At 33.2% G+C, this 26014-nt stretch overlaps 2 protein-coding genes across 2 annotated transcripts in view; one reads left to right on the forward strand and one right to left on the reverse strand.

The window, feature by feature from the left end:
- Nucleotides 1-16253, reverse strand: part of LOC100376340 (dedicator of cytokinesis protein 9-like) — a 118680-nt gene extending 102427 nt beyond the window's left edge. Inside the window, exon 1 of the mRNA XM_085500692.1 lies at nucleotides 16037-16253. Within this exon, the coding sequence (XP_085356818.1) occupies nucleotides 16037-16156 (120 nt within the window). The 5' untranslated portion in view covers nucleotides 16157-16253. The remainder of the gene's footprint in view (nucleotides 1-16036) is intronic.
- Nucleotides 16254-16429: 176 nt separating this feature from the next.
- Nucleotides 16430-25090, forward strand: LOC100376493 (ras-related GTP-binding protein A). Its single transcript, XM_085500699.1, has 9 exons — nucleotides 16430-16577; nucleotides 18687-18786; nucleotides 19200-19266; nucleotides 21045-21267; nucleotides 22012-22230; nucleotides 22701-22792; nucleotides 23568-23683; nucleotides 24289-24365; nucleotides 24820-25090. Exons 1-9 carry the CDS (start codon nucleotides 16467-16469, stop codon nucleotides 24829-24831), a joined length of 1017 nt encoding a protein of 338 aa, XP_085356825.1. The 5' UTR covers nucleotides 16430-16466; the 3' UTR covers nucleotides 24832-25090.
- The last annotated feature ends 924 nt before the right edge of the window (nucleotides 25091-26014 follow it).

Below are 26014 nucleotides of genomic sequence, written 5' to 3' on the forward strand. Positions count from 1 at the left end.
ATGCCATCATTTTTCAATAATTTCTTTTTGGTAGGAATCAACATTGTTGTTGAATAAGTGTTGAAAGCGTTAAACACTTACACAAATAATATATATTAATACAATTTGAAATACTAATTTATTATAATACCCATTGTGTGTGTGGTCAGTGTTCTCTTCAGGATTTTTTTAGCAAGGGGTTAAGAAAGATATACACATACGTTTGTTGCAGTTACATTCTTTCATTAGAAAGTGCAATGATTATGATATATATTTATTTTACAGTTTCTGCAGTTTAATTCTAATGAGTTGTAATTGGAAAACATGAATTAAAAAAATAATTATTTAAGATATTATTTGATACCTCAAAGGGGTTGGCTCTCAAAAATTGCAACGAGAGAATAGCACCCCTACACTGTACCACTGTAATATTCTCTTTAGCGTTCCACTTAAATCTAAGATTACGATTTAATAAACGTTACCCAGACAGATATTGGCAGCCATGTTGGAATCTTGCCAAAAGTTCTCAATTTTTCTGATCTCACATGCAAATATCTGCTGTAAAGCAATATTGGACAGAACCATGCAATTATCACAAAATACATGCTGATCATCTTTCAGAGAAAAATATAAATATATAATTCCAGTTATTTAGACTTATAATGAAATAGAATTTAGTCAATCTTGTACGGCAAATCTCGACATCATGTACATTTATTTTTGAAGTACCCAGTATTGAATTCATTTCATGTAATGTCTGAATGACAACAATGAGTCTACACAAGTAAATGTATTATCAGGTTCAGCTGTTTGCGAGACTACACTGACTTAAAATCGATGAACAGAAAATAATCCTATAACAGAAGTAATGGCGTGTGCACCGAAATAATATCAGAGTGTAAAACAGCGCGACAAAGACTGGCAAAAATGTATAATAGACAATAAAGGAAATGAACCGAAGGGAATTGAATTGGTAATTGTAGTTACCAACAATAGAACTGTCAATTTCACAGTGGGGAGAAAAGAACCCCAAAAATAAATGAATAATTACTATTACTGGAACAGGCAGATCATACAATTAATTTTTTTTTGATAATATTTCTGTGATGATGGTTTTCAACAAGGGTTTGTACATTGTGTATATTAATTACAAGCCATTGTTAGGTGTAGGAAAAACACAATAGACAATTGAAAAGTATTGTTATGCAAATTATACATCATCTCAAGTGATGGAGAACAGAACATTTTTTTTTTCACATACGAACATCATGTCAGATACAAGTTTTTAAATATTCAATGAAAAATGTGATCAGAATACATTTGCTTCAATTAATGAAGAACCAGAGAAATTCTAAATTTCTGATTCTATTTAGATGTGTATTATTGGAATTACAGTTTTAATATTTAGAACTGATAATAATTCTGAAAGATGTAGATAACTTCATGTAAAAATAAAACAACAAAAAACAAGTCAGACGAAATATATGATCATGGTATCTGAACTAAACACGTGATATAGATAACAGCATGTTCTGTTTAGAAAGGTGGTCAGCGACACCGTTATAAAAGAATTAGCAAACACAACTGGTACTGTACCTGAACTTCCCAAGAATTCTCAGCTTTGGTGATCAAAATAGAGACGACAGATTCTAAATACGGGCAGTGATAATCCATTGCTTACACGAGAGTAGTCTCTCAGTACTGCTGCATAAGTTTAAAGGTCCAGTAAACGCGTCAGCAGGCAGCCATGAATATCAATTAATAAAGAGTGTTTTAGCACCACGCAGGTCTATTACGAGTCAATACCCGGTCCAGTGTTGATCTCAGTCGGTGATTAGTAACGCAGAGCGCATCAGACAAAGCCCTTAATGTCAGTTAATGAAAACCTCGTCCAATAGGCAGTCTATCCAATAATCAATATTTTGTGCAGGTTTCCATGGCAATTATTATTCGATGAAATTAGGATAAATTAGTTTTTATTGCAACACTGAAGTTGAATGTAGTTTGGATAAATTGATAGTTTAGAATAATTCAAAAGTAAGAGAATTCATGAATTTCAGTCACAAAATTAACTTGTCAGTTGCCTTTTACCACAGGATGTGTGGTCATCAATCAAGTTGTCCAAATATTTAAGTCAAATACAATACTCAGGAAAACAGTGAATGCCGACAAAAGCGAATAATTGTCTTGTTGATCAAACAGGGTGCAGTGGCGATTTCACTTTCTAGGAAACAAAAACAAGCCAATACTCTCCAAAGCAACAGATGTAAACAATGATAACAAGGAAGGAAGGAACCAGTGGTATCAAATACACAGCAAAGAATAGTTTCACAACTATCACGGAAAGCAGAACACTGTACCAAGTTAATACTGCATACTGAAATAACCCCGAGTAACAGATGTACATTGATATATGAATGTAATGAACCGTAATGATGATCTACTGAAATTTATATTATCAACATTTTTAAGTTCTCAGGGGGGAGTGAATAACACTGACTGACTGACATCTGGCTGTGGCCTCACTGAATTTATAAATATTGATGATCATTTTATAAACCCATTTAATTATGTGAAATATAACATTCAGAGAATTTTTTGAGTAGCTCTAAATTTTTGTAACATTTTACTGGGATTCTTGACCCTCTGATTGCCAAAATCAACTTTTGTTATAAAGAATGTTGATCAAAACTTCCTGGCGTGGGAAATTCAGGTCTATTTGGTTAAAAATTAAGCAAACAAATTATTGAAAAATATGTAAAAATGTTGCACTAAGATTTCGGCGGAAAAAATTGCGAAGCTCAAAAAAGTTAGATAAAAATATAAATAAATCATAAAAATTTCAATCGTTTACAGAATTTAATGTTATTATGAATATATTATATTCAAACATTACCACACTTGCATTAAAAATGTTAGCGTAAAATGAAAATAACATACTCAACAGTAAGAAAAGTAATATAGGAAAATTTATAAGAACAAGAATACAGAAGTTGAACAAATGACAAAACCAAGGTTTTTTTTTTTTTTTTTTTTTTTTTCAAACCAAGACTTTAGCAAAAAGGGTATTCTTTGTTTGGGGTGAGTGAGAACAAAAGCAACATTTTGAGGGTAATGGCTGGAACAAATGTGACAGAATGATAACTTCGTTATAAATTACTATTTAGATGGCATGACGATGGAAGCATGCTTGCATAAATAAGGTTTAAATAAAACTTTATATCTCAGAGGAAACTGCGTTATTTCTATGTATTGTATAGTACCATACATTAAACATAAAATTTTACAACTGTACTTTAAATTATTTATTGCCATATAGGGTCTTAAGACATGTGACTTAAAGAGAAAAATAACTTGTATATTAATACATGCATATCATTTGTATAATAATTCTAAAGACTGAGCACCATGAAATGAACCCTAATTTTGGAGCCAACAGACAAAATCAATTTTCTGTTTTTACTCAAAAAATTTGGCTATTTTTGTCACAATCTTCTGAAGGAAAATACAGACTATAAACAAGACTATTTTGTGAATATGTGATGAAAAGAGGAAACTGGTGGTGAAAAGGTGCATCTCCAATGGAAGTAAACAAAATATTACATCCATAATATGCTGGATTAAAATGAGGCTCATTTTGACTATAGACACCTCTATAGTTTACACATACATAAGTACATGGCAAATATGGTACCGTACAATCTGTATTAGAAGCCGCATCCCTAAAAGAAGATGCACCAATTCGTTCTGAATAATTGAGAACCAAAAATTCACCATTTCTCATATGTGTAGATGCTCTAATAGAAGCCGCATCCCCTCTGTTGCATTGTACCATTTTAATAGAAGCCGCAGTTTCTAATACAGACTTTATACCGGGTAGTACTCTCATAGACTCATCTGGTTATACTCAATTATAAATCGTACTATCGCTCAGTGTGACTTTTTATGGTCACGTAAAGAAATGTTTGAACCGAATAAACCTTTCAACAGACATTGGTACAATGAAGGTATAATATATGTAACCATGGTTACAGACAACTTTAGTAACTATGGTGTAACAACATTTATTTCTCATTCCTAACATGCAGCCATAATATAGCTATTGTGCAGAACCACAAGTGAGCAAAAACATCTTCAGAATGAGGCAAAGTAATTCTAATGTCTTTGTCAAATATTTTATGAACATGCCACAGATTATTTGTGTGTATATATATAGGGGGAATCGACTTGATATAATACGGGGATGGTCACATAAATTTTGAATATTCTTATTTAGAGTTTAATAAAAACTTTGCAGAGGGTGGAAGTATTTAAGCATCAAATTAACATTAAAGGGATGTGCTTCCTGTTTATGTATTTATGTTTATGTATTTGCTACAAATCATCTGTAACTTTTATTTTATTATTTATTTCTTGATTATACTATTATATATACCTATACATGCAAGAGAGTCTTTAGAACTGCTCTGCAGATCATATGCAAATTTATGCAGATTGTATGCAAAATTATGCAGATATATATGCAGCTGGTTTATGCAGATGACATGCAAATTATTTACTAGGATCAGTTTCCAATAGTTTTGTGGATAACAATATTTGAGCAAACTATACAAACAATAAAGACACAAACACTATTCTCTATTTCAGTTGACAAGTTCTGACATCACATAAAAATAAACAGATTTCAAGAAGTGTTTAAATTTTGATTTTGATAAACTTACTTTGCATTCTTTCATTTGATAGCAAATATTTGTATTTTTTATATTTTACACAAAATTTTTAATTTTACTGATTGATAAAAAAAACATGATAATTAATTAATGCATTACAGTTTTTACAGTTTATATCAGTAAATGGCAAAAAACATAATAAACACAGTGTTTGCTTGAAAATGCAACTATTTCTATCGGTATTAGAGCATCTACACAAATGAGAAATGGTGATTTTTTTATCCCCAATTGTTAAAAAAGAATGGGTGTGACTTCTAAGACAGATTTTGCAGTAGTCATTGAAACAACCGCATGTAGAATGAGAGAGAAGACACAAAGATGCCATGCTCTGGTCTGGTGAATAAGGATAACAGTGACAAGGGAAGGAAAAGGCAAGTGTATGTTAGTTTTACTGGAAGGCTAAAAATAGAGACACCAAAGGTGAGAGACAAATACACCTGTGGACTGAATACATAATACGAATGAAAAGACTGTGATAAACAGAGCGTGTATACACTGCTGGTATCTAAACTCTGTGCAAACAAAGAAACAAATAGTTTGTATATTTCTTGGTGGAAACGCCCACTTCAGTGAAGACAAGGTCACCATCATCAAATAAAATAATTACTGTACAGAAAGCACCAACTGTAATATTGGTACATTTATGTACTACTTATATTTTAGGACTGAATATATTAATATTTTGTATGTACTGAGAATATATTAATTAGTATTTGTAGTCACTGTAGTGCTACAAAACTTCGTAACAATGTGTCTCCTGCGAAAGTAAATTGGTTTACATACAAAATCACAAATTAATAATACCGATATATAATAATTATTGACGTCTCCAACTAGTGCCAAATAGGGATCACTATTTTAATAACTCATACATTTGTAAATGATCAGTTTTTATATCAAAATCACAACAAGTTCCAAGTTCCCCTAAGCGTTATGATCCTGATACAAAGTAGAAGTCTTCACAGACACCACCATTCAGTGTGTTTTTATCCCAGAAATCTACTTGTACACAATACTGACAAAGACAGATTACAATAAATTCTAGGTCAGGTCAGTTCAGTTGTAGGAACATAACTGCGTAGTAAACTTGCATATAGGAGTTTTTAACCAGTAATAGGCCAGACTTTTTTTATTTACTATTTCGCGAGTTTTTATAAGGCAATTATTTTTCAGGAGGGCAAAAAAATAAATAAAATTAATTCTTTTTTTCCCATTAGATTTGTGTGATTCTCAAAGAATTGTAAGTGAGATCATTGATCATGAAATAAAATTTTATTCCATGTATAACCTTGTTTCTCATCTGCGCGAGACTTTCTCATACTCCCCAAAAATGCAACTTGGATTTTTTATGCCGCGGGCGGTAAAAAAATGAAGATAAAAATAATATTTTCTTAGCATTTTTTTGCACTTACAAGTTGGCGGGCACGAGAAATTACGCTGAAATAAAATTTTATTTTTATTTAATTTTCAGCTACTGTTCATCCGGCGGGTTTGCGAAACAAGGGATAATAAAAGTCTGGCCTTACAAATGAATGTTGCGCCTTTAAGCAGGTGGGAAAACAAAAGTTAAAGTACACTCCTTCATTTTAATTTCATTTCATTTAATGAGTAAATATAATTTTAGAACAGTCCTTTTCAAGTCCCAAGCTGCAGAATAAATTTCAAACACTGTTTTTTCACTGCAACTGTAGCCAAATGATGGATTATCGCTGGTATATCATTTAAAGCAGAAGTATTTTTAACATCAACCAAAAAAAATCAACAAAGCAGTCTGGTGCAATCTTGCACTTTGAAAGTATTATTTGAAATAATATATTCTCCCGGTACTCTTGTAATCCTGAAACTACAAATGGAATAGTATGGTCAGTCACAGAAACAAATTAGTATTACCGATACTTGTACCAACATTTAAATACTAGTAGACAAATAGGATACCAATACAAAAATCAAATCAAAATGAAATAAATAAATATATTCAAACAAACAAAAAATATTTAAAAAAGCTCAAAAAATATTCCGATTTTTTAACTGTAGTGTTTCAAGAATACTTTCTGCCTATAATAGTTAACATGTACTTAATTTTCCACACAACAGCTATGAAACCAAGCACTGTCTGAGATAGTAGCCACAACCTGGGCGAATACAGACTATGATACTATAAGTGTGTTTTTTTTTTTAATCGAGAAGTCCAGATGTCATGACTGAATACCCTGGGGTAAATGTAGGATATGTTCAGGTACTTACTAACTTACTAAAAATAACGGTTACTTCTATTATTACGGTATACTGTATTCTTGCATATTTTCAATATACAATGTTTTTATGTACATGTAAATAAAAAGAATTTGTCGTAATGCAATTTTGATACAACTTTCCACAATAGCTTTCTGAATTTTGAATGATATTAATAATTCCCCATTTCCTGACAGGTCAAAATCAGAATTTTAGAAAAATTACGGAACAAATTACTACAAGAATAATTTGTGAATTGTACAATAAGTTGACTTTGATAGTTAGAGGGTTAACATAAGTAGATTTAATTTGTACAATTGAAATTCCTATATTCATTTTGAACCCCCAATTTTTATAGTGTTTCATTAATCAATATAACATAAAACAAGAGACACCCTGAATTACAGAATATCACTCAAAAATGAATTTCCAAGATACTTCTTAAACTTTTCTTAATACATTTAAAGGCCAGAATGTTATTAATTATATGACTAGACAAATCTGCCGAATAGTTCTGTTATGAGCTGACATTCTTTCTCAGCACATCGAGAAGTGAAAATTTTCCTAACGACGGTCGTTTGTCGATGTCACCACAGTTGGTAATTATAATTGCCACTTCTTTTCAAGCAGTAGACATACATGGTGCAAATTACTACACGTATTTCACACTCAACCAGACAAAGATAAAGTAACTAATTATAAAGAGTAGTCGTAGAAAACAAGATATATGTGACTCCAGTTCACATTCCTTCTGTGTTATCACTTCCCATTAGCCACTAATAGAATCCAATGTCACTAATTTTTAATCATATCCTATTAGCTACAATAGCAAATTGAATTGTAAAATTAAACTATTGTAAAAATTGATGTTTTAAAATTATTTTAACAATCAATATCACTTTTGCTAAAACACTAAATTATTATTTTTCTCTATCAATTTCCTAAAAGGAAATGTCCACCTCGATTTTCCTTATTAATTGACAAGGAATAAAACTAGACTTTGTACATGTTACACCTAACTAAAAAAAACCTTCACAGACATCCATGTTCATCAAAAATATAGTTCTTCTTCAAACAATTGAGCAGTCTCCAAAAGTAATCATTAGCTCACGATTGAATTGAAGACCACGATATACTACTGTAAAACACTTTATTTTCACTTTGAATTAATTTTCGCTATTTTCATTGAAGCAATGATTAAGTGATTTTCATATATTTTACATTCAAAAAACAGTGAAAATTAATTCCATACAAAACACCTAAAAAGTCTCGTCAGTGAAATTTAATTCCAGCTAAAATGAAGTATTTCACAGTATTTATTATGACATACAAGGATATAATGTTTATCTCACAATACCACAATTCATGACACTGTTATATGTATTATGGGATTCAGACTTTGAAATATTAAACTTGTATTATAAATTTCAGCAGAATTATAACTATGTGGTTAATACGTTATTATTGCTGCTGCTAATAAACAATCTTTGCCATAGTGGCTAATGATTTTCAAAATCTATTGCGATAACACAGCCCTGCATCATTCTATTTTAGTAAGTCTTTTAGCTCCAGACTGCTCTATAAAATGCCAATATAAACTACTGAATACTAAGTACTATATTTAGCAATCTACATAGTACCACGTGTGGGATTTATACAGGGAATTACACCGACAGAGACTGAGCAGTACACCCAATGCAGATGTGAAGACGCTGTGTAAAGTGTACCTATTAACAATCAAGGGGGTCAAGAGGGATCCTATGGTACTGAAAAATACTTTATTACACTTAGAATTAATTTTTGCTGAAGGAATGATTCTATGAAATTAAATCCAGCGAATATACCTCTTTTCCTATATTTTACATTCAACTCGTCAAAAATCAGTGAAAATAAATTCCATACACAGCTCAGAAAGTCTTTTCAGTGAAAATGTGAGTCTACCTAAAATAAAGTATTTTACAGTATTTGACATTTAAACCAAATTCCATTTCTGTATCTACTGAAAAAATTTGCATTATGGAAGTGAAATTTCCTTTCTTTCAATATAATAGAAAAATATTATCTTGCTTAAAACTGAAATTCTAACGAAAAGTTAAAATCTTTTAAAATGTATACTTAAAAAAAATAGGAATGTCAGAAATTCAAATCATTAATACTTCATACAGAATGATAATATAAACACTGGTATTTTTGACTAGAATAACAATTTATTGTTTATTTGGAAATGAACATGGTGACAAATTTGTGCCTCCATTTTTTAAGTTAAATTTCCATGAATAACCTGAATAATAACATATAAAAGTGTATGTGTATATAAAGCAGCCTGGGTGCATGCTCTCTAAGTACATGTAGGTGGGGTTTGCTACAATTAAAAGAATTGATCACATTGTCTTGCCTTTTACACTATGATTTTATTTTATGCTACTGTTCAAGATTAAAACATAAGATCCCATGACTATTTTTCACACAAAACACAGATTAAACATCCATGAAAATGGTGTTTATTGAACCATTTACAATTTGTACCTTTGGCTTCTACGGTAAACAGTTCTCACCACATGTATGATGAAAAAATAAGTAGTTAACAAATTTGAACATTCTGATTACCGTACTTACATAACCATTTTTTTATGAAATAATGCTTTAATATGGAAATTATTCCAAAAATGTACATTTTTTAGTCTTTTTCGGCAGATTTTCTCACTACGAATATTTTGTACTTGATTGAAAAAATCTGAAATTTGATGACATGTGTCAAAACCAATAAAAAAATGATAAATGTTATTATTTTTATTACCGTATGTCAAATACAATCTACCAGTAACTTAAGATGGTCCCAATCAGTATTATTTGCTCAAACCAAAAACCACTTTTATAGTAAAGTCTTTAAAGTACTGGTAATGTTTATTTTGACCACAGAAACATCATTTATAAAAGCCACAATACTAACAAAGCTAATATGGTGTGGCCAACTGATTTTGATAATAACAGCACGAGTCTCAGCGAATGACGTCATGAATTCCAGGAAAATAAAAGTGACATTACAATTACTGTGGAATACTTTATATTCGCTGGAATTAATTTTCGCTGAAAAGGCTTTTTAGGCATTCTTTATGCAATTTATTTTCACTGATTTTTGATGAGTTGAATGTGAAATATAGGAAAAAAAGTATATTCGCTGGATTTTATTTTCACGGAATCATCCCTTCAGCGAAAATAAATTCCAAGCGAAAATAAAGTATTCTACAGTATATTATATATGTACACAGTGCAGTTAATCACTACAGGGGGTCAGCCAAGTGGTCTTGAGACACAAGGGCTACCTCATTGAAAGGCTGTTGTCCTGGGTATATTCATATAATCAGGTACTTACCATGGCCATAATATAGAGATGCATCATGTTTTGAAGTCACCACAAATTTGTAAGCCTGTTAACAGTGAGGTGTATCAGTATTGTATGTCTGAGGTTTCATTGCAGCAGACTAAACAATGTTTACTTGAAGTTGGTGTTGGCATAGATCATAGGGTCTTTGGTCTGGGTGTGCACCTACTTTAGTTAAGTAATTGTTATCCATGACGGCAAGTGATGTCTTTACCTTCTCTTTGATAAATGGACTGCGAAAACATATATTCATTCACAATTCTGATTGCGTTAAGTATTTCCATAAAAAATGTTATAGTTTGGGCATATTCAAGGACTGAATTTTAGTTTTTTGTCACTACATAAAATGTATTAAAATGAGAACTTTGTTATTTGAGCTTAATGCCATGACCGAGGACAGGCAGAGACACAAAGAATTTCACATTTTGCGTTTTTGTATTGATATTTTCGCCTACTACATATTCATGAACATATCACTTTGCACAAACATGTATAAAATGATTTGTATTTTAACTTGTTTGTTTGTTCATGATATTATAATTCTGGACATTGCCTTTAAGGTTAGCCTTCTGTAACAAATATTTGTTTAGTAACTGTCCAATATATAATGGAGACCCTACACATGAAGGTCTTATGACCAGTATTACATGTAGTACATGACTATTTATCATGATGTCGCTGTGACCTGACCCAATAACTGCACAGGATTAAGGTCACCATACTCAACTACCCAAATTATTTATACATGCAAAGCAGAACTAAATGATTGTTTATATCTTAAGAAAAATATAAAAGACAAAACGTTAACTCTGATATTGTAAAGGCAAAGTTTCTGACAATTGGAGGTCTTTATCAGTTTTTTAACTTACACTTCCTGTTCCTCGACTATCTCAGTTTGACATATTATAGGGTTATTACAATGACATAATTAAAGTTGTACTGCCTTGCATCTTTTGTTGAATGTCTTTAAAATATGAGGTGAATTGAGCAACGAACTAAATTCATGGTAGTTAAGACGTTCCTGAAGAATGCATGTCGGACAGTGATTGATAGCGCACCTTAGCTACCAACTACATGTGTAAATTGTTTTTATTTCAACAAGCTAAAATTCTGTCATGCATTCTTAATTTGAATTCTGCTTTAGATGTGTGCTAAATATTAAACTAGGATGTAGTGTTCGAAGTCGGGTAAAACACGAGTCGGTAGCGACACAAGTGAAGGAGTCAAACTATAAATTCAGAAGGAAAGAGTTTATTCTCCATCGCAGACCAAATCTTTAAGATCAAAATTTCATTAAAAAAACAATAAAACATATTATGCAAATGTATATGGAGTTTTTTATTAAATATAGATTTATTAAACCAGTGTAGTAACAGGTATTTATTACTTTATTGATCTAATACATACCAGTAGTCATTTTTCACTAAACACTGACTGTAGATATTTAGGGTCAAATGCAAGCATGCACAATGTACTCCTAACTTTTTACCGTGCTTAAACATTCTTACTGTAGAATACTTTATTTTCGCTTGGAATTTATTTTCGCTGTTTTCGCTGAAGGGATGATTCCGTGAAAATAAAATCCAGCGAATATACTTTTTTCATATATATTTTACATTAAACTCATCAAAAATCAGTGAAAATAAATTCTACACAAAACGCCCAAAAAGCCTTTTCAGCGAAAATTAATTCCAGCGAAAATAAAGTATTCCACAGTATATTGCTAAAGTTCATGCTTTTCTTTGACTTGCAAAATTACATTTATTTATTAGTCTCTCACAAAGATGTTTATTAAAATGACAAATGTAGGCAAGCTGCAAAAAATAGCAGTCAAAGGTGTGTGCATATACCATTAGGTAAGGAGGCCATTAAGAGATTTCTGTTATCTTGTCAGGTTGTGTATCTGTCTCATTGTATTTGTAAACTACTCAAAATACGAGACAACAAAGGACTTTATTTAAAATGAAACCAGCAATGTACTAGGGTAATATATATATAAGTAAATACATGTAGTTAACAGAAAACTGCAGAAACACAAAGGTTACATTTGCAAAAAGATGCGTTTTAATACCCAGTTCAGATTGAAAGGGCCATGAGCTTTTTGTTAGATATTTTTAAATCTATCAGTTCATAATACGAAATGGTGCAAATGAGCACTGTAAATCGCTTTAATTACATAATTTGTTAACGAAAATCATGAAATATTAACGCATGGCTGGCTGAAAGCCTCCATGAATAGTCGAAATGAAAAGGAAAAACCATGTCTGCAGGTAATGTATTTAATCAACAATTTGCAAAAAGCTTTCCCCACCAGAGATGTTTGCGATTTCATATGCTACTACTAGTTTTTAATTTTTCTGTTTTCATTGACAAGTGAAATTTGATAAATTAAAACCAAATCACTCAAAACATCCAAATAGTGAAATTAGCCAGTGAAAATGAGTAGTTTCACAATATATGGGCATTCACATGGATGAAATACTGCAAGTGAAATAAAAGGCGATTTACAGTATTATTCAATATTAATAACAACCTTGTTGTTGGGAAACTGCAAAGAACAGATCAAACAGTAAATGAGTTGCATGGGATGCCTTTTGGGGTTTTTCAAATTTTTAAAAGCTTGTCATGCATGGCTTTTATGAATTCAGCTTCAGGTAAGTACAAAACATAATATGTCAACTTGGATGCAGTGTATAGAATAGTAAATCATTTTATTAATTCTAAAGAGAAGAATCTAATTGTGGTACAAAAACAGGACATCTTAGTCAAATTTTGATTTTGTGATTAAAAAATGCTGTAAAATTCAGTAACATGCAATTAAAAATATATCTCAGAAAATTATTTTCACCCATATTATTGGCAGGACGGTTCTGACATCCATATTATTGGCAGAACGGTTCTGACATCCATATTATTGGCAGAACGGTTCTGACATCCATATTATTGGCAGGATGGTTCTGACACCTATATTATTGGCAGGATGGTTCTGACACCCATATTATTGGCAGGACGGTTCTGACACCCATATTATTGGCAGAACGGTTCTGACACCCATATTATTGGCAGAACGGTTCTGACACCCATATTATTGGCAGAACGGTTCTGACATCAATGGGAAATACTGCAACTGTAACATGTATCTGTAGTACATATTATTACTTAGTATGTAAGTGAAATTCTGCATCTTATCAAGGACTATCAGTATCAACGATGTAGCGTCTATGATCTTATACAGGGACTACCATGTATCTAGACTTGAAATTCAGATAACTTGGAAGCCTTACTAAACTGCCCATAGACCTTAAAGACTATGAACTGTCTCAGTGCATTGTCCAAAACTTAATTTGGGTGGGAACAATGTGTAAAGTTCAAGCCTACATGTATATGTTGACAGACACTAAAAAGAATGCACAAGTTATATATACATGTACAAGTATTACAATATGTTCACAATCACTGTTAATTATTAATAATATTATAGCCATTTTGGAAATCCACATTACATGTATTTTGTACTTGTTCAAATACAATACACAGACAGAGTATTTTTATTTGTCCAAGACAGTGGAATCTAGCAAAAGCAGAGTAAACTTTTTATTATTCTATTTAGCTATATTGTATATTGTTAGAAACGTTGTTCGTATTTCAAAATATGTAATAATGGTGACTTATAACATGACGATGGTGCATATCATTCTGTAGCTGTGACATTTACCGTAGTGTAAAGTAGAGGGGTTGCTGTACTGGTAAAAGTCTACCTGCCTGCCAAGTTTGATTTATTGAATCCTCCAAAAACCAACACGTTGAGTGAACATGTACATAATTGTATGTGTATGTTGTAGAATATGATAAATGATACTAAATGAATAAAATCTATCAAAAAATCATATGCCGGAGTGCCTATTTGCATACGACGAGAAAATAGCCAAAATGGCTATTCACATTAATTCACAGTAATTGCTGTCTGGGACAAAACCATTAGCATATTTATATTTTTTATTAGACGCATAAAATCCTTAGGAAAGGATAAAAAGGGTCTTACAGAAAGAAATTAAAAAAAAAAAAACTACAATCTAAAAAAGAAAACAAAAAAATAAAAACATTTCTAAAAAAAAAAAAAAAACAAGTCAAAAACAAAAAAATACAATTTGCAGCCAATGGTGAATATAGAATATAGAATGAACACAGAATGTGGCCTAATACACTGATAGTTGTTGCTGTTTTGTTCCATAGCTGTTTTTTAAGAAGACAGCTAAGGCTGGTGCTAGAGTATGGTTTGCCATAATCAAAATGAATTTATTTTGACTATTTTCTTTATCAAAATTTGGAATTTTATTTTGTGCAGTCAGGAATAATTTGTCCCTATGGTGACTGTAAGCTGGACATTTCATTACAAAATGTTGCTCATCCTCAACTATATTTTGGCTGCACATATCACATGTTCTTTTATCCAGCCGCACATTATTATGTCTGCCTTTCTCAATTTTAAGGTCATGGTTTTATTTACTGAAATGATGCTATATTTCAAAGCCCTGTAATGTTTTCTGTCAATTTTGAATGCAAAAATAATCGGAAAGACCTTGGTTAATGTTATTTGAGGTCGTGACTTCTGTCTTCAACTTCAACGTTAACTCATTTGTGCCTAATAAATGTTGCTCACTTATCATATATCTCGCAATACGTTGATCATAATCGTTCAAACAACTGGTTCTTGCCAACCAGTGTGTCACTGCGCATATGTGCAAAACATCAACAAGTGCGATGACCTATATTAGAAACTCAACTGAATTTGATTCTCATGTGCGACATTTGTGTTGATAAACATTGCTTTTCCCATAATCCAATGCACTTTTCTAATGAGATCACGAGTACAAGTTTTGCCTTGGGCGCCACTTGCACTAATTACCCCCGGCAACTCCTTTGATAGCTTCCAAACACTTGGTAACCTCTCAGTTTGCACTAGTTAGTGTGTGCAACAATCAAAGTTGGCATCTCTGTTTATACGAGACCCATATCTCGTGCATGCGCGACACGATGACTACCCTTTAATACAACTGAGCTGATACAATTGCCACAACACACCTGCTTCATGAATTTCAATGGCAGTTGAATCCAACCACCTAATGGATCAACAAGTGCAGTGTGCATCAATATGATTTAAATGCATTCCAATGTTTTTCAAACAGCAAATAGAAATCTCTTATTTTGTTTGAATTGTGAAATTTATAAAGATGAAGGAAATGGGTTTGTTGTGCTGAAAATACTCTAAATCAAATGTAGTTTTACTTAATTAAACAACTTTGTTTTGTTTTGGGGTCACGAATGTTTCAGTTTAAAAAAATGTGTTTATGCGATAATTATGTTACAATACCAACTGTATTGATCCTGACAGTGTTCTTCATAGCCATACATACAAAAGTATTTGTAAACAAATGCGGTATTTGCGTGTGTGCGTGAATTTTTATGAGGAAGGGATGGGCTACGTTGACTTAGCAGTGCACGAGCAAACCATTTACAACACGGTCCAGGGATTATTTCGTATCAAACGCAGCGCACAGATATCAAAGCACACAATTGCCAAGTATAATTCGGGTCAGTTGCTTAACTGGGGGCGTATGTACCAGAATGAGGCATTGGTGCGAGGTGATACCCCTTGGTTTTCGGAATCTTGGACTCTATGGGTCACCAAATGTTTAGAACGTTGTGTACTTACCAGAACTCTACTTTCTTTAACAGCCAACTGAACGCTTTCTCGGACTTGTTTGGCTGTTGGCCATGTCATGCCAACTCCACTCACCCTCTTGAGTTTAGCAAATTGGCGCTCCGAAGTCATTTTGGGTTTGGGGAGAAAAAAATCCAGGAAGCAAAACTCCGACAGGAAACTTCACACAGTTAAGAGCTCATGTCGCCATTTTGGTAGTCCTATAAAGACCCCCTAGAAAAGCTTAAAAATTGTGAAATACGACTATTAGAAATGTAAACAAATTTTTAATAATGTTCTATTTTGAATAAGATTTATCGTTATTAAATCTATAACAAAAACAGTCATTTGAGAGAGAAAAACTGAAATAAAATAGATTTACTAATAAGCTAGAAAGTCGATTATCCCCTCGAAATAATGCATCTTGGGAATATTGAATCACATGACAGTCTGTGTGTCTTTTGATTACAGTAAGTTATTGAATATTGTTGTCAAAGTTTACCTGCAGTGGAAGAGATCTCTATCGAAAATGAGCAGTAAAATGAAGAAAAAGGTTAGTCAGAATCATTGTCGTTACTATGACGATAATGTAAAGCATTTACGATTCTCTTCCAGTGGGAAAACCCAGGGGAAACCCGATTCACAGATGATCACGTCGTCACTCAAACGTCATTTCGAAATGGAGTTTATAAATATAATATCCTTAAAAATCACACGCTTACAAATACCATAGAAAGTAGTATGACTTTTATCTTTGATGCAAATACGGAACTTAGTCGTGGGGATTTTTTGATTGACTGCATAGAATAAAATATTTGCTATATTTGCAACGTAAAAAAAATTGTTTTGTTATAAGGCTAATTAAGGCCTTAAAAAAAAGAAAATCCGAAAATGGTAGATATTTCCTCTGTGGGAATGCAATGGAGTGCATGTAGAAGGGTCTGAAAGATGAACTAAATGTGGGCGTTTTTATGATGAAATCAGGTGAAAAACATGTGACACTGCTTTCGATTTTTATAATACAACAGCTGTTTGCATGGTTGTATAATTACCATGTCTGAAGTTGAAAGAACTTCTCTAGTGATACAAAAAGCTTATTAAACGCCGAAGGGGGAAGGTTATTTCTGACAAAATAATTGAATAATTAGATATTGTGTTATCGATGATGAAAGGTATATGAAACCATGGAGGTAAAAAGAGGAGTCACAGCCAAAATAATCCTCCTAAACTTCTTTTGTTTTAGTCAAGTTTAATCCCATAATTCCCTTTGTCTTATCGTCCGTTCACCCCAGGATCATCGCCGACGCATCATTTCTCCCAAGCGTTGCTGCGTACAGTACGCGCAAGGTCTTGTTTTACGGTGTTGCAGTAAAAAGGACATAAAGCATGCGCAGATCTTTTATACGTAGAGGAATCGTGTTTGTGAGAACGGGAAAGTTGGAATTTTGAAAATCAGAGAATTTCTTGTTAAGTTTGTGTAATTTTTCGTTTTTCAGCGCATTTCCCGTTGTACTTTTGAATCGATAATATTGTAATGTTTCGAAACCTTGCTAGTACTGTTTTTTAGTCCAAAATAAAGATCGTTTAATGTTCTTTGCAATGGTGCATGACATGGACCGCACCGCGTTGTACCAGAGACTGAATTTTGAGGTCCGAAATGACACTTTTTGAAGTTTATATCCCGTGTATGTCCTACTTCATATGGGAGTGCGTCAATTGTCTTTATACACCATGTACAAGAAATTCTCAGCATTTTTTGTTTTCGTGCAATAATTTCGTTCACAGCATATGCAAAAAAATTATTCGTCTGTAATATGCTCTTCGGTTTTGTTTACGTCTTCTGAATTTAAGGACATAGCAGTTTCAGCATCCTAGTCAAACTCGTGCGTGTTATCGGTTGTCGCCATATTTGTTTATAAGAATTTTACTAGAATTGTCACGAAAATCGCCGAGTGCTGCCGAAGGCGTCCATAGTACGCCAATACATGGTAATCCTCACTGTGCTAAGAGGAAACTGTCCTCCTTGATCCGTTCGGCAAATAAACTCCCTGATCTATGTACAAACAGCGGCGACCATCCTGGTACCTTTGATCTAAGCTTGGCTGTGACTCCTTCTTTTTTTACCTCCATGATGAAACCAAGACTGGGTTGCATGATTGTGTTTGACCTCTGTTAAATTGAATGATTTAATTGGCCGCTGTGTTTGATTTTGTTGAGAGTGAGTACAAGTTTATAGTGGGAATTCCACCTAGATATAATGTAAGGCAATGGTAGATTAAATCAAAGACACTTCTCTAGTGTCTTTGATTAAATGAACCATGGCTTGAAGATGTGTATGCCTATACATGTAGTTGCTATCGGTACCTTGGAATGCCTATTTGTGTTAATACATTTTATGGGATTTAGCATCCTATAAAATCCTGTTCTTAGCTCTGACTCAATGAATTTTTTTAGAAGCTGATTCTATCAGACTACCACCATGGACACAGAATGTGTTAATATCATTTATATCCTGTTTCAAAATTGTTATCATGAATTTGATTTTCTTTGATGAACTGTTCTTAATAATGGACCATGTGATGTCATTGTTTAACAAAGATTTGGAACTTTCACTATTGAGACACGACATTGGTTATGTATCTTCTTTTACATTGCCTTTCAGGTGTTGTTAATGGGTAAAAGTGGTTCTGGTAAAACCAGTATGAGGTCGATCATCTTTGCAAATTACATTGCCAGAGATACTAGAAGACTAGGAGCTACAAGTAAGCTAACTAAATTTTAAATAAGTGTTTATTTTTAAATGATGGCTTTGAATCGCTATGTACTCAATACAGACTGCCGTTTCCATTCCATTTGTTGATTCAAGTGATTTTTTGGAATGGTTAAAATCAAACTACAGTCTTAGATTCTAAACCCAGAAATGTCCCAAATAAATTTTGAATGGTTTTATTCTTTGGAAATAGAATTACCGCTATCTGAATTTTTAGGAAGGTCTATTGAGTTAGCAACTAAATTCCTAGACTTGCAAAACAGGAAGTTCACTTCAATATTTACCGTCCATGTCAACAGATTAACACAAACCGAAACCCCTGTCATTCTGTTAACCTGTATAATGTCAAATCAGTTGCTATGAAGAGGATATATTATTAATTCAAATATTTTCTAACCATTTCAGTTGATGTTGAACATTCACATGTGCGTTTCCTTGGTAACTTAGTGCTGAATTTATGGGACTGTGGAGGGTGAGTATATAATACTTTCAGAATAAGTGATTTTCTATTTACTGTGAGATATTGCATTGTGGGTAAAAGATTCTGACAGAATGTCTGTAGTAAAAAACAAATGATTTGATTTTGAACTCAAATCCCATGAATAGTGTTCATTTCAACGGTGATCTTAATTTCTCATGTTTTTATGTTCTATTGTGCACATACCGTATTTGTCTTCAGTTAAGCGCCACCTTCAATTAGGCGCCAGTGCCACAAAAACTTTGTATTTTACACCTCAATTAAGCGCCAGACAAAGTTGAAATTTTGGCACGTAAAGATCGTGAATTGGGCGCCGGCGGATCGACTACCGGTTACCGGTTCGTAGCGATGGACGCGATCGCGGAAGTCCCTCGCTGTTACTGTTCGAATGGCTTTTATGTAAAAAAAAATTGGTTTTGTTTCTAACAATTTTTAAGAAATCGGTCTATAATCTCTTGAAACATGTCTTTTTAGTCTACTGTAGAAAATATCAGCGTGGTTTTTAATTTCGCAGTAAGTCCATAAAAACGAAATTAAAACAACGCGAAAATGTTCTGTTTCAAATGTGTTGTTGTCACAGTAAACAGTGTTAAATTATTCTTTAAATGCTCAGTTTACTTTCCAAAAATAACTAATTTCTTGATTTGAAAAAAAATCATGCCGTTTTTCCCACCAAAATCAAAGCCAAAATATCGCAAACATCGGCAAATCACTTCCGCATTGCGTTCATACATTATTTAAATGACCTATGGTAATTTGATCACGTTGGCATCATCCAGCATTTTGATTGGTTAATTAACGACTTGACCTATCAGGTCAAAAAACGCGTTCCAGGTCAAGTCCTGGACAGGAAGCATGGCAGACATCGAATCGCGCTGAGCGTTTACATGGGACCAGAATCATTCGCTTACGATGAAATTAAGTTGAATTTTACTTGCATTTTATTTTTTGTACGTTATTATAACTACTACTGAGTAGTAATCGTAACCGTGGAATGCAGCATGACCGGATTTTGCTACCGTGATCATTGACTACTAAGCGTTGAATTTGTGTTTGTTTTATTTTTCTGTTGATTGTACGGCAAACTGTGAATGTTTTCTAAAGAATGATATTTTTTGTATAACTTTCTAAACTGTCTGAAAACGGGTCATTTACTCAGTATTTAAAATAAAGGCTACAGTGACTAAGCATCAGACTGTAATGTAAAATATTGCCAATAATCTATCACCAGAATGGAGCAAAAACAATGGCTTGTAACACAGTTACCGGTACTAGAACTTGAAGTGCTTGAAATAAGCGCCATTTGAAACAAAGTTGCTCAAATTTAACCACAAATAAGCGCCACCATGACATGAAAGTGTAACAAAGTGGCGCCTAATTGAAGACAAATACGGTAATAATGGTGCAGTATGCATTTTGCGACAAATTAAGGGACATTGGATTTGTGGTTTCTTCTGAAGTTTTGGGTTATACTTCTTTTAAGATGGACTATCAGTGAAGTAATGACAAGTGCAGGAAATTTGAAGGCAGTACAAATTAATCATGATGATATTTTAGTGGACAAGATATCTGGTGATATCCCCCAAAAGTTAAACCCTAATCTGGTATCCATTCTGAATATATAATTGGTTGGAATATGTACAACTGAGGCTCAACATTTCTTTTCAGACTTTTAAATAACTAATCAAATGAAATTCTTAAGCAAAGTTAAGGAAATTGTTTGTGTTGAGAGTATGTTAGCCGCATCCATCCTTTCATTTCTTATTTTCTAGGCAGGAGGCATTCATGGAAAACTACTTTGCAAGTCAAAGGGACAACATTTTCCGCAATGTTGAAGTTCTAATTTACGTTTTTGATGTTGAAAGTAGAGAACTTGAAAAAGATATGCATTACTATCAGTCGTGTCTGGAGGCCATTCTACAGAATTCGCCAGATGCTAGAGTTTTCTGTCTAATACACAAAATGGATTTGGTACAGGAAGATCAGCGAGAATTGGTCAGTTTTATCATTTTTTGAAATTAATTTATTTCTAGCAATTTTTTGCTGTCTCAAGAATAGAACTACGGATCCTGTGTTGCGTAACAGTGGATTGTATCGATAATATGACTAGCATACATACTATTATATATGCAGGAGCTAATTTTGTTTCTCAAAATAACACCAGCATATATCCAACATTGTCGAGAGACTTTTCGTAATGTGTTTATCATGAACAAACATGTTGTTTACATGTTGTAAATTATTTAATTTTCCCTGCTAGGAATTTTCTTGATTTGCTGATTTTTGTGTGAACCAATTTTGTAAATTTTGAATATCACTGTGGCTCTGCAGGGATCGAAATACCCTGGTGCACACTGCACATAGATTATTAGCTCATGCAAGTAAACTCAAAATATAATGTGCACGCTGTGCATGTAGAAATTAACACAACGTTTTCTCATATTCATTAAGCCTAAATTAAGTTCAACCAACATTGTGAGACAACTAAAAAAAATCATTCTTTCGTGATTGCATCAATCGAGAACCCATAAATTTTATTTAAAATTTAAAAATGGTGCATTTCACAAGTTAGTGCAGGTAAATTTCAAATTCAACATGCACACTATGCATGCAGAGAAAAAATTCTATTTCAATCCCTGCTCTGTTTTTGGATCCAACTGAAACTTGCTGTTTTACAGAGTCATAAAATTAAATAAATTTACATGAGATACTAGTCTTGGTCTCTTTTGTTTTTTTTAGATTTTTAGAGAAAGAAAAGAAGACCTTCAAAGATTGTCAAAACCTTTAGATTGTACTTGCTTTCGTACTTCAATATGGGATGAAACATTGTATAAAGCCTGGGCGTGTATTGTTTATTTACTCATACCCAATGTTCACCAACTGGAGACTAACTTAGCATCATTTGCAGACATCATTGATGCAGATGAAGTACTTCTTTTTGAAAGAGCCACATTCCTTGTAAGTAACTATAGGCGAGAAAGAGTCCACACTGCCAATTGGCGTTTAATTACTCATGGTAACATTTCTGTTTTCACCAGGTTAATTATGTTTGGTTGATGACTCTGAGTAAGTTTCATGTGATGAGAACACTGATAAAGATACAAAGTGTTGCACTTCTTATTGTGTAAGTAACAGGAGACTTGAGTTAGTGTCTGTGTTGCTATTTGATATAGATTTCGTAGACAATATCAGACATTTATATAAGCACACTAGATGTAGAATGTGATTGAATTTTATTAGCAGATGGATTATCCCATTGTGAAAGTTTGGCATGATTCAACTAAGTTTACTTTAATATCAAACTTGTGTGTTGTTTGGATTCAAGATGGCTTCCCTCATGTATCTATAAATTTGTTGCATTTCTAATATAACCACTAGTATGTCAGCCGACTATACACAGATATATTATATGATTTGATTTTCTGCAGGTAATTTCACATTGTCAGAGAAAACCTCACAGAGACGTACATCGCTTTGAAAAGATCAGTAATATCATCAAGCAGTTTAAACTGAGTTGTAGGTGAGTGAATAATATCATCAAGCAGTTTAAATTGAGTTGTAGGTGAGTGAGTAATATCATCAAGCAGTTTAAACTGAGTTGTAGGTGAGTGAGTAATATCATCAAGCAGTTTAAATTGAGTTGTAGGTGAGTGAGTAATATCATCGAGCAGTTTAAACTGAGTTGTAGGTGTGTGAGTAATATCATCAAGCAGTTTAAATTGAGTTGTAGGTGTGTGAGTAATATCATCAAGCAGTTTAAATTGAGTTGTATGTGAGTGAGTAATAACATCAAGCAGTTTAAACTGAGTTGCAGGTAAGTGAGTAATATCATCAAGCAGTTTAAACTGAGTTGTAGGTGAGTGAGTAATAACATCAAGCAGTTTAAACTGAGTTGTAGGTGAGTGAGTAATATCATCAAGCAGTTTAAACTGAGTTGTAGGTGAGTGAGTAATATCATCAAGCAGTTTAAACTGAGTTGTAGGTGAGTGAGTAATATCATCAAGCAGTTTAAACTGAGTTGTAGGTGAGTGAGTAATATTATCAAGCAGTTTAAACTGAGTTGTAGGTGAGTGAGTAATATCATCAAGCAGTTTAAACTGAGTTGTAGGTGAGTGAGTAATATCATCAAGCAGTTTAAACTGAGTTGTAGGTGAGTGAGTAATATCATCAAGCAGCTTACATGTGTGTTTTTAATAGAAATGTGCTTCTAATAGAGTAAATACAGTATATGTTTAAAGTAGTAATCAAAATCACATCTTTAATAAACTAAATGCATTTGTGTTGTTATTTTACAGTAAATTAGCTGCAGCCTTTCAAAGTATGGAAGTGCGAAATTCAAACTTTGCAGCTTTTATTGATGTGTTTACGTCCAACACTTACGTTATGGTTATCATGTCAGATCCAGCAATACGTAAGTAGTCATTGTTGTCTTCTGCTATTCATGGTATGTATCAGACATGGTATATTGCCTGGGTTAGTCTTATTTTTGGATGAATCGTGGGTTTGGCTCCATTCTTCCATGTGGATATTTACCTGCCATAACTGGATTGATTTCAATCAAATTTTGTTGAAAGATGTTCATGATTAAAAACTAAGATGGTGGTCATTCTTAGTGCTAAAAAGTAAGCATGTATGATTTCATTTAAAGCAAGAGAGTCGTCACCTACACATGCGTCAGATGGCCATAGCATGTCATTGTTTACAAACAAGTGTCTACCCATAAGCCTTTGCATTCTTAGCGTGTGTAGTTATCGTTTGGGACTCAATTTTCCACATATGCACAGGTGACGATTCTCTTGCTTCAAACTTAGTACATGCATGAGATCTTAATGGGTATTGTTTTGATATCAAATTCAAAATGGCAATGCTATTCCAAAGCCATATCTCGGACATTTCTTACATTTACTTTTTGTAATACATCGCATACATGTCTAACCAAACTTCAGATGCGACACCATGCTGGATAGTGGGAGTCTTCTGTAGCTAACTCTGATTGTGTCATTTGGTTACTTGCAGCTTCTGCAGCTACACTGATCAACATCAAGAATGCCAGGAAACATTTTGAGAAATTAGAAAGGGTGGACAGTCAAATGGTACGATGACAATATAAATCAAAATGCATTCACGCCAAACAGGAACAATTTGAAATATACATTACCAAAGAGGAAAGCGTGTTTATAAACATTTGTGAGACAAGTCCAAGATTAAACTCATTTTACTCATTTGTATGCAGTGTTTAATCTTTTCAACTCTCTTGTGTAGTGGAATGATCTGTTTCAATTTTAAGCACTGATAATAATGAAACTGCAGATAAGGATAGAAAATGCTTGGCCAAACATTAGATTAGTATCTATTTATGCATAAATTGTTTTTCTCCATAATGTCCAAGGTTGAGAGATAAAACATGCATTCATGTTTCAGTTTCAAACCATATCTGTTGAGGATGAATGGCATCATTACCTGGGCGACTTTCCTTCCTGTACTTGTAGTATGCTGCCATCTATGTTCAATAATGTACATTCTTTTTTTCTTCTTTTTTTCTGGTAGTCTGGGCCCTAATAGAGCCAATACAATGTTGTCTAGTGTTCCTAACTAATTGCCAGATGATGGTGAACGAGGAACTGATCCTTTTGTTTTAATAAAAGAGGCACTGCTCAGTGTGATTATATATTATGATTTACTATTTAAAGTAGTTAGGTTTCCTTTGTTATTTTTAAGTTTCGATTCCGAGATATTATTTCCAGTTACTTAAGAAAATTGTATTTGCATTTTCTATCATGTATGAAGTATCCTTTCAGAAATAAACTTGTTTATCTTACTGTCGTTTCTTTTGTATTTGCAATGGCGCCCTCAGTGTTTGAACTGCAGTGTTGAGGGCGCCCGTAGTCTCCATCAGTGATGTTTACAGGGTCTCGCACAAGAGGCTTGCATTCAGATTGATCCAATCAAAGTGTCTTGCGTTGTTCCATTTACTAATCACAAGGGAGCAGGGGTAACCTTTTATAAATAATATAAAACTATTATGTATGTTTATCAATCGCCCATTTGGTGCAGCATATTTAAACCATGGCCTACGAGTGGTAATACAAGGGCCGTCTGAGTGAGAGACTGACTGTCTGTCCATCTTTGGTACAAGTAGTGTCAAAATTAGTTGTCTGAATCCAATCTGGCCAACAGAAACAGTATGGTAATTAAGTTACCAGAGTTGTACGTTCACAAGAAGTTGGGTTTAATGTTTGATTTGCATGTAGATCTTTCATCGTGATTTGAAATTTATTAATACCGGGGTAATCCTAATTTGTTTAGACCAAATAACAATTTTGTCAGTTTCATCATGCTCCTGTATGGGTTCATTAAGAACTTACTGTGCAAATTATTGGTTTTCCCTCAATTAGTCCTCAGGTATGGTACTCCAATTTGTTTCCCAAATGTGTAGACTTGTATAAAAATACCCCCTCTTTCATGATACAGAAAATTACAAACTTCTGGGATACAACTCTTCATTCAGAGTTTCTAGGGTAAACATTACAATGTACAGCAAAACAAAAGTTCCTTCTGCTTAGTGTACTCTGTGTCGCGGCACTATTTTTGTAAACATCTCTGGTCCAGAAATGTTTTTCAGCCAAGGAAAAGATAAAATCTTAACTGACAATATGTGCCAAATATATTTGGACCATTACACACGCCCAGTAAATACAACTCCAACTGTATATTAAATCCAACAAATCACAGACACAAAAAC

The sequence above is a fragment of the Saccoglossus kowalevskii genome, chromosome 1 (assembly GCF_978046115.1).
Source record: "Saccoglossus kowalevskii chromosome 1, keSacKowa6.1, whole genome shotgun sequence".
Taxonomy (NCBI): Eukaryota; Metazoa; Hemichordata; class Enteropneusta; family Harrimaniidae; genus Saccoglossus; species Saccoglossus kowalevskii.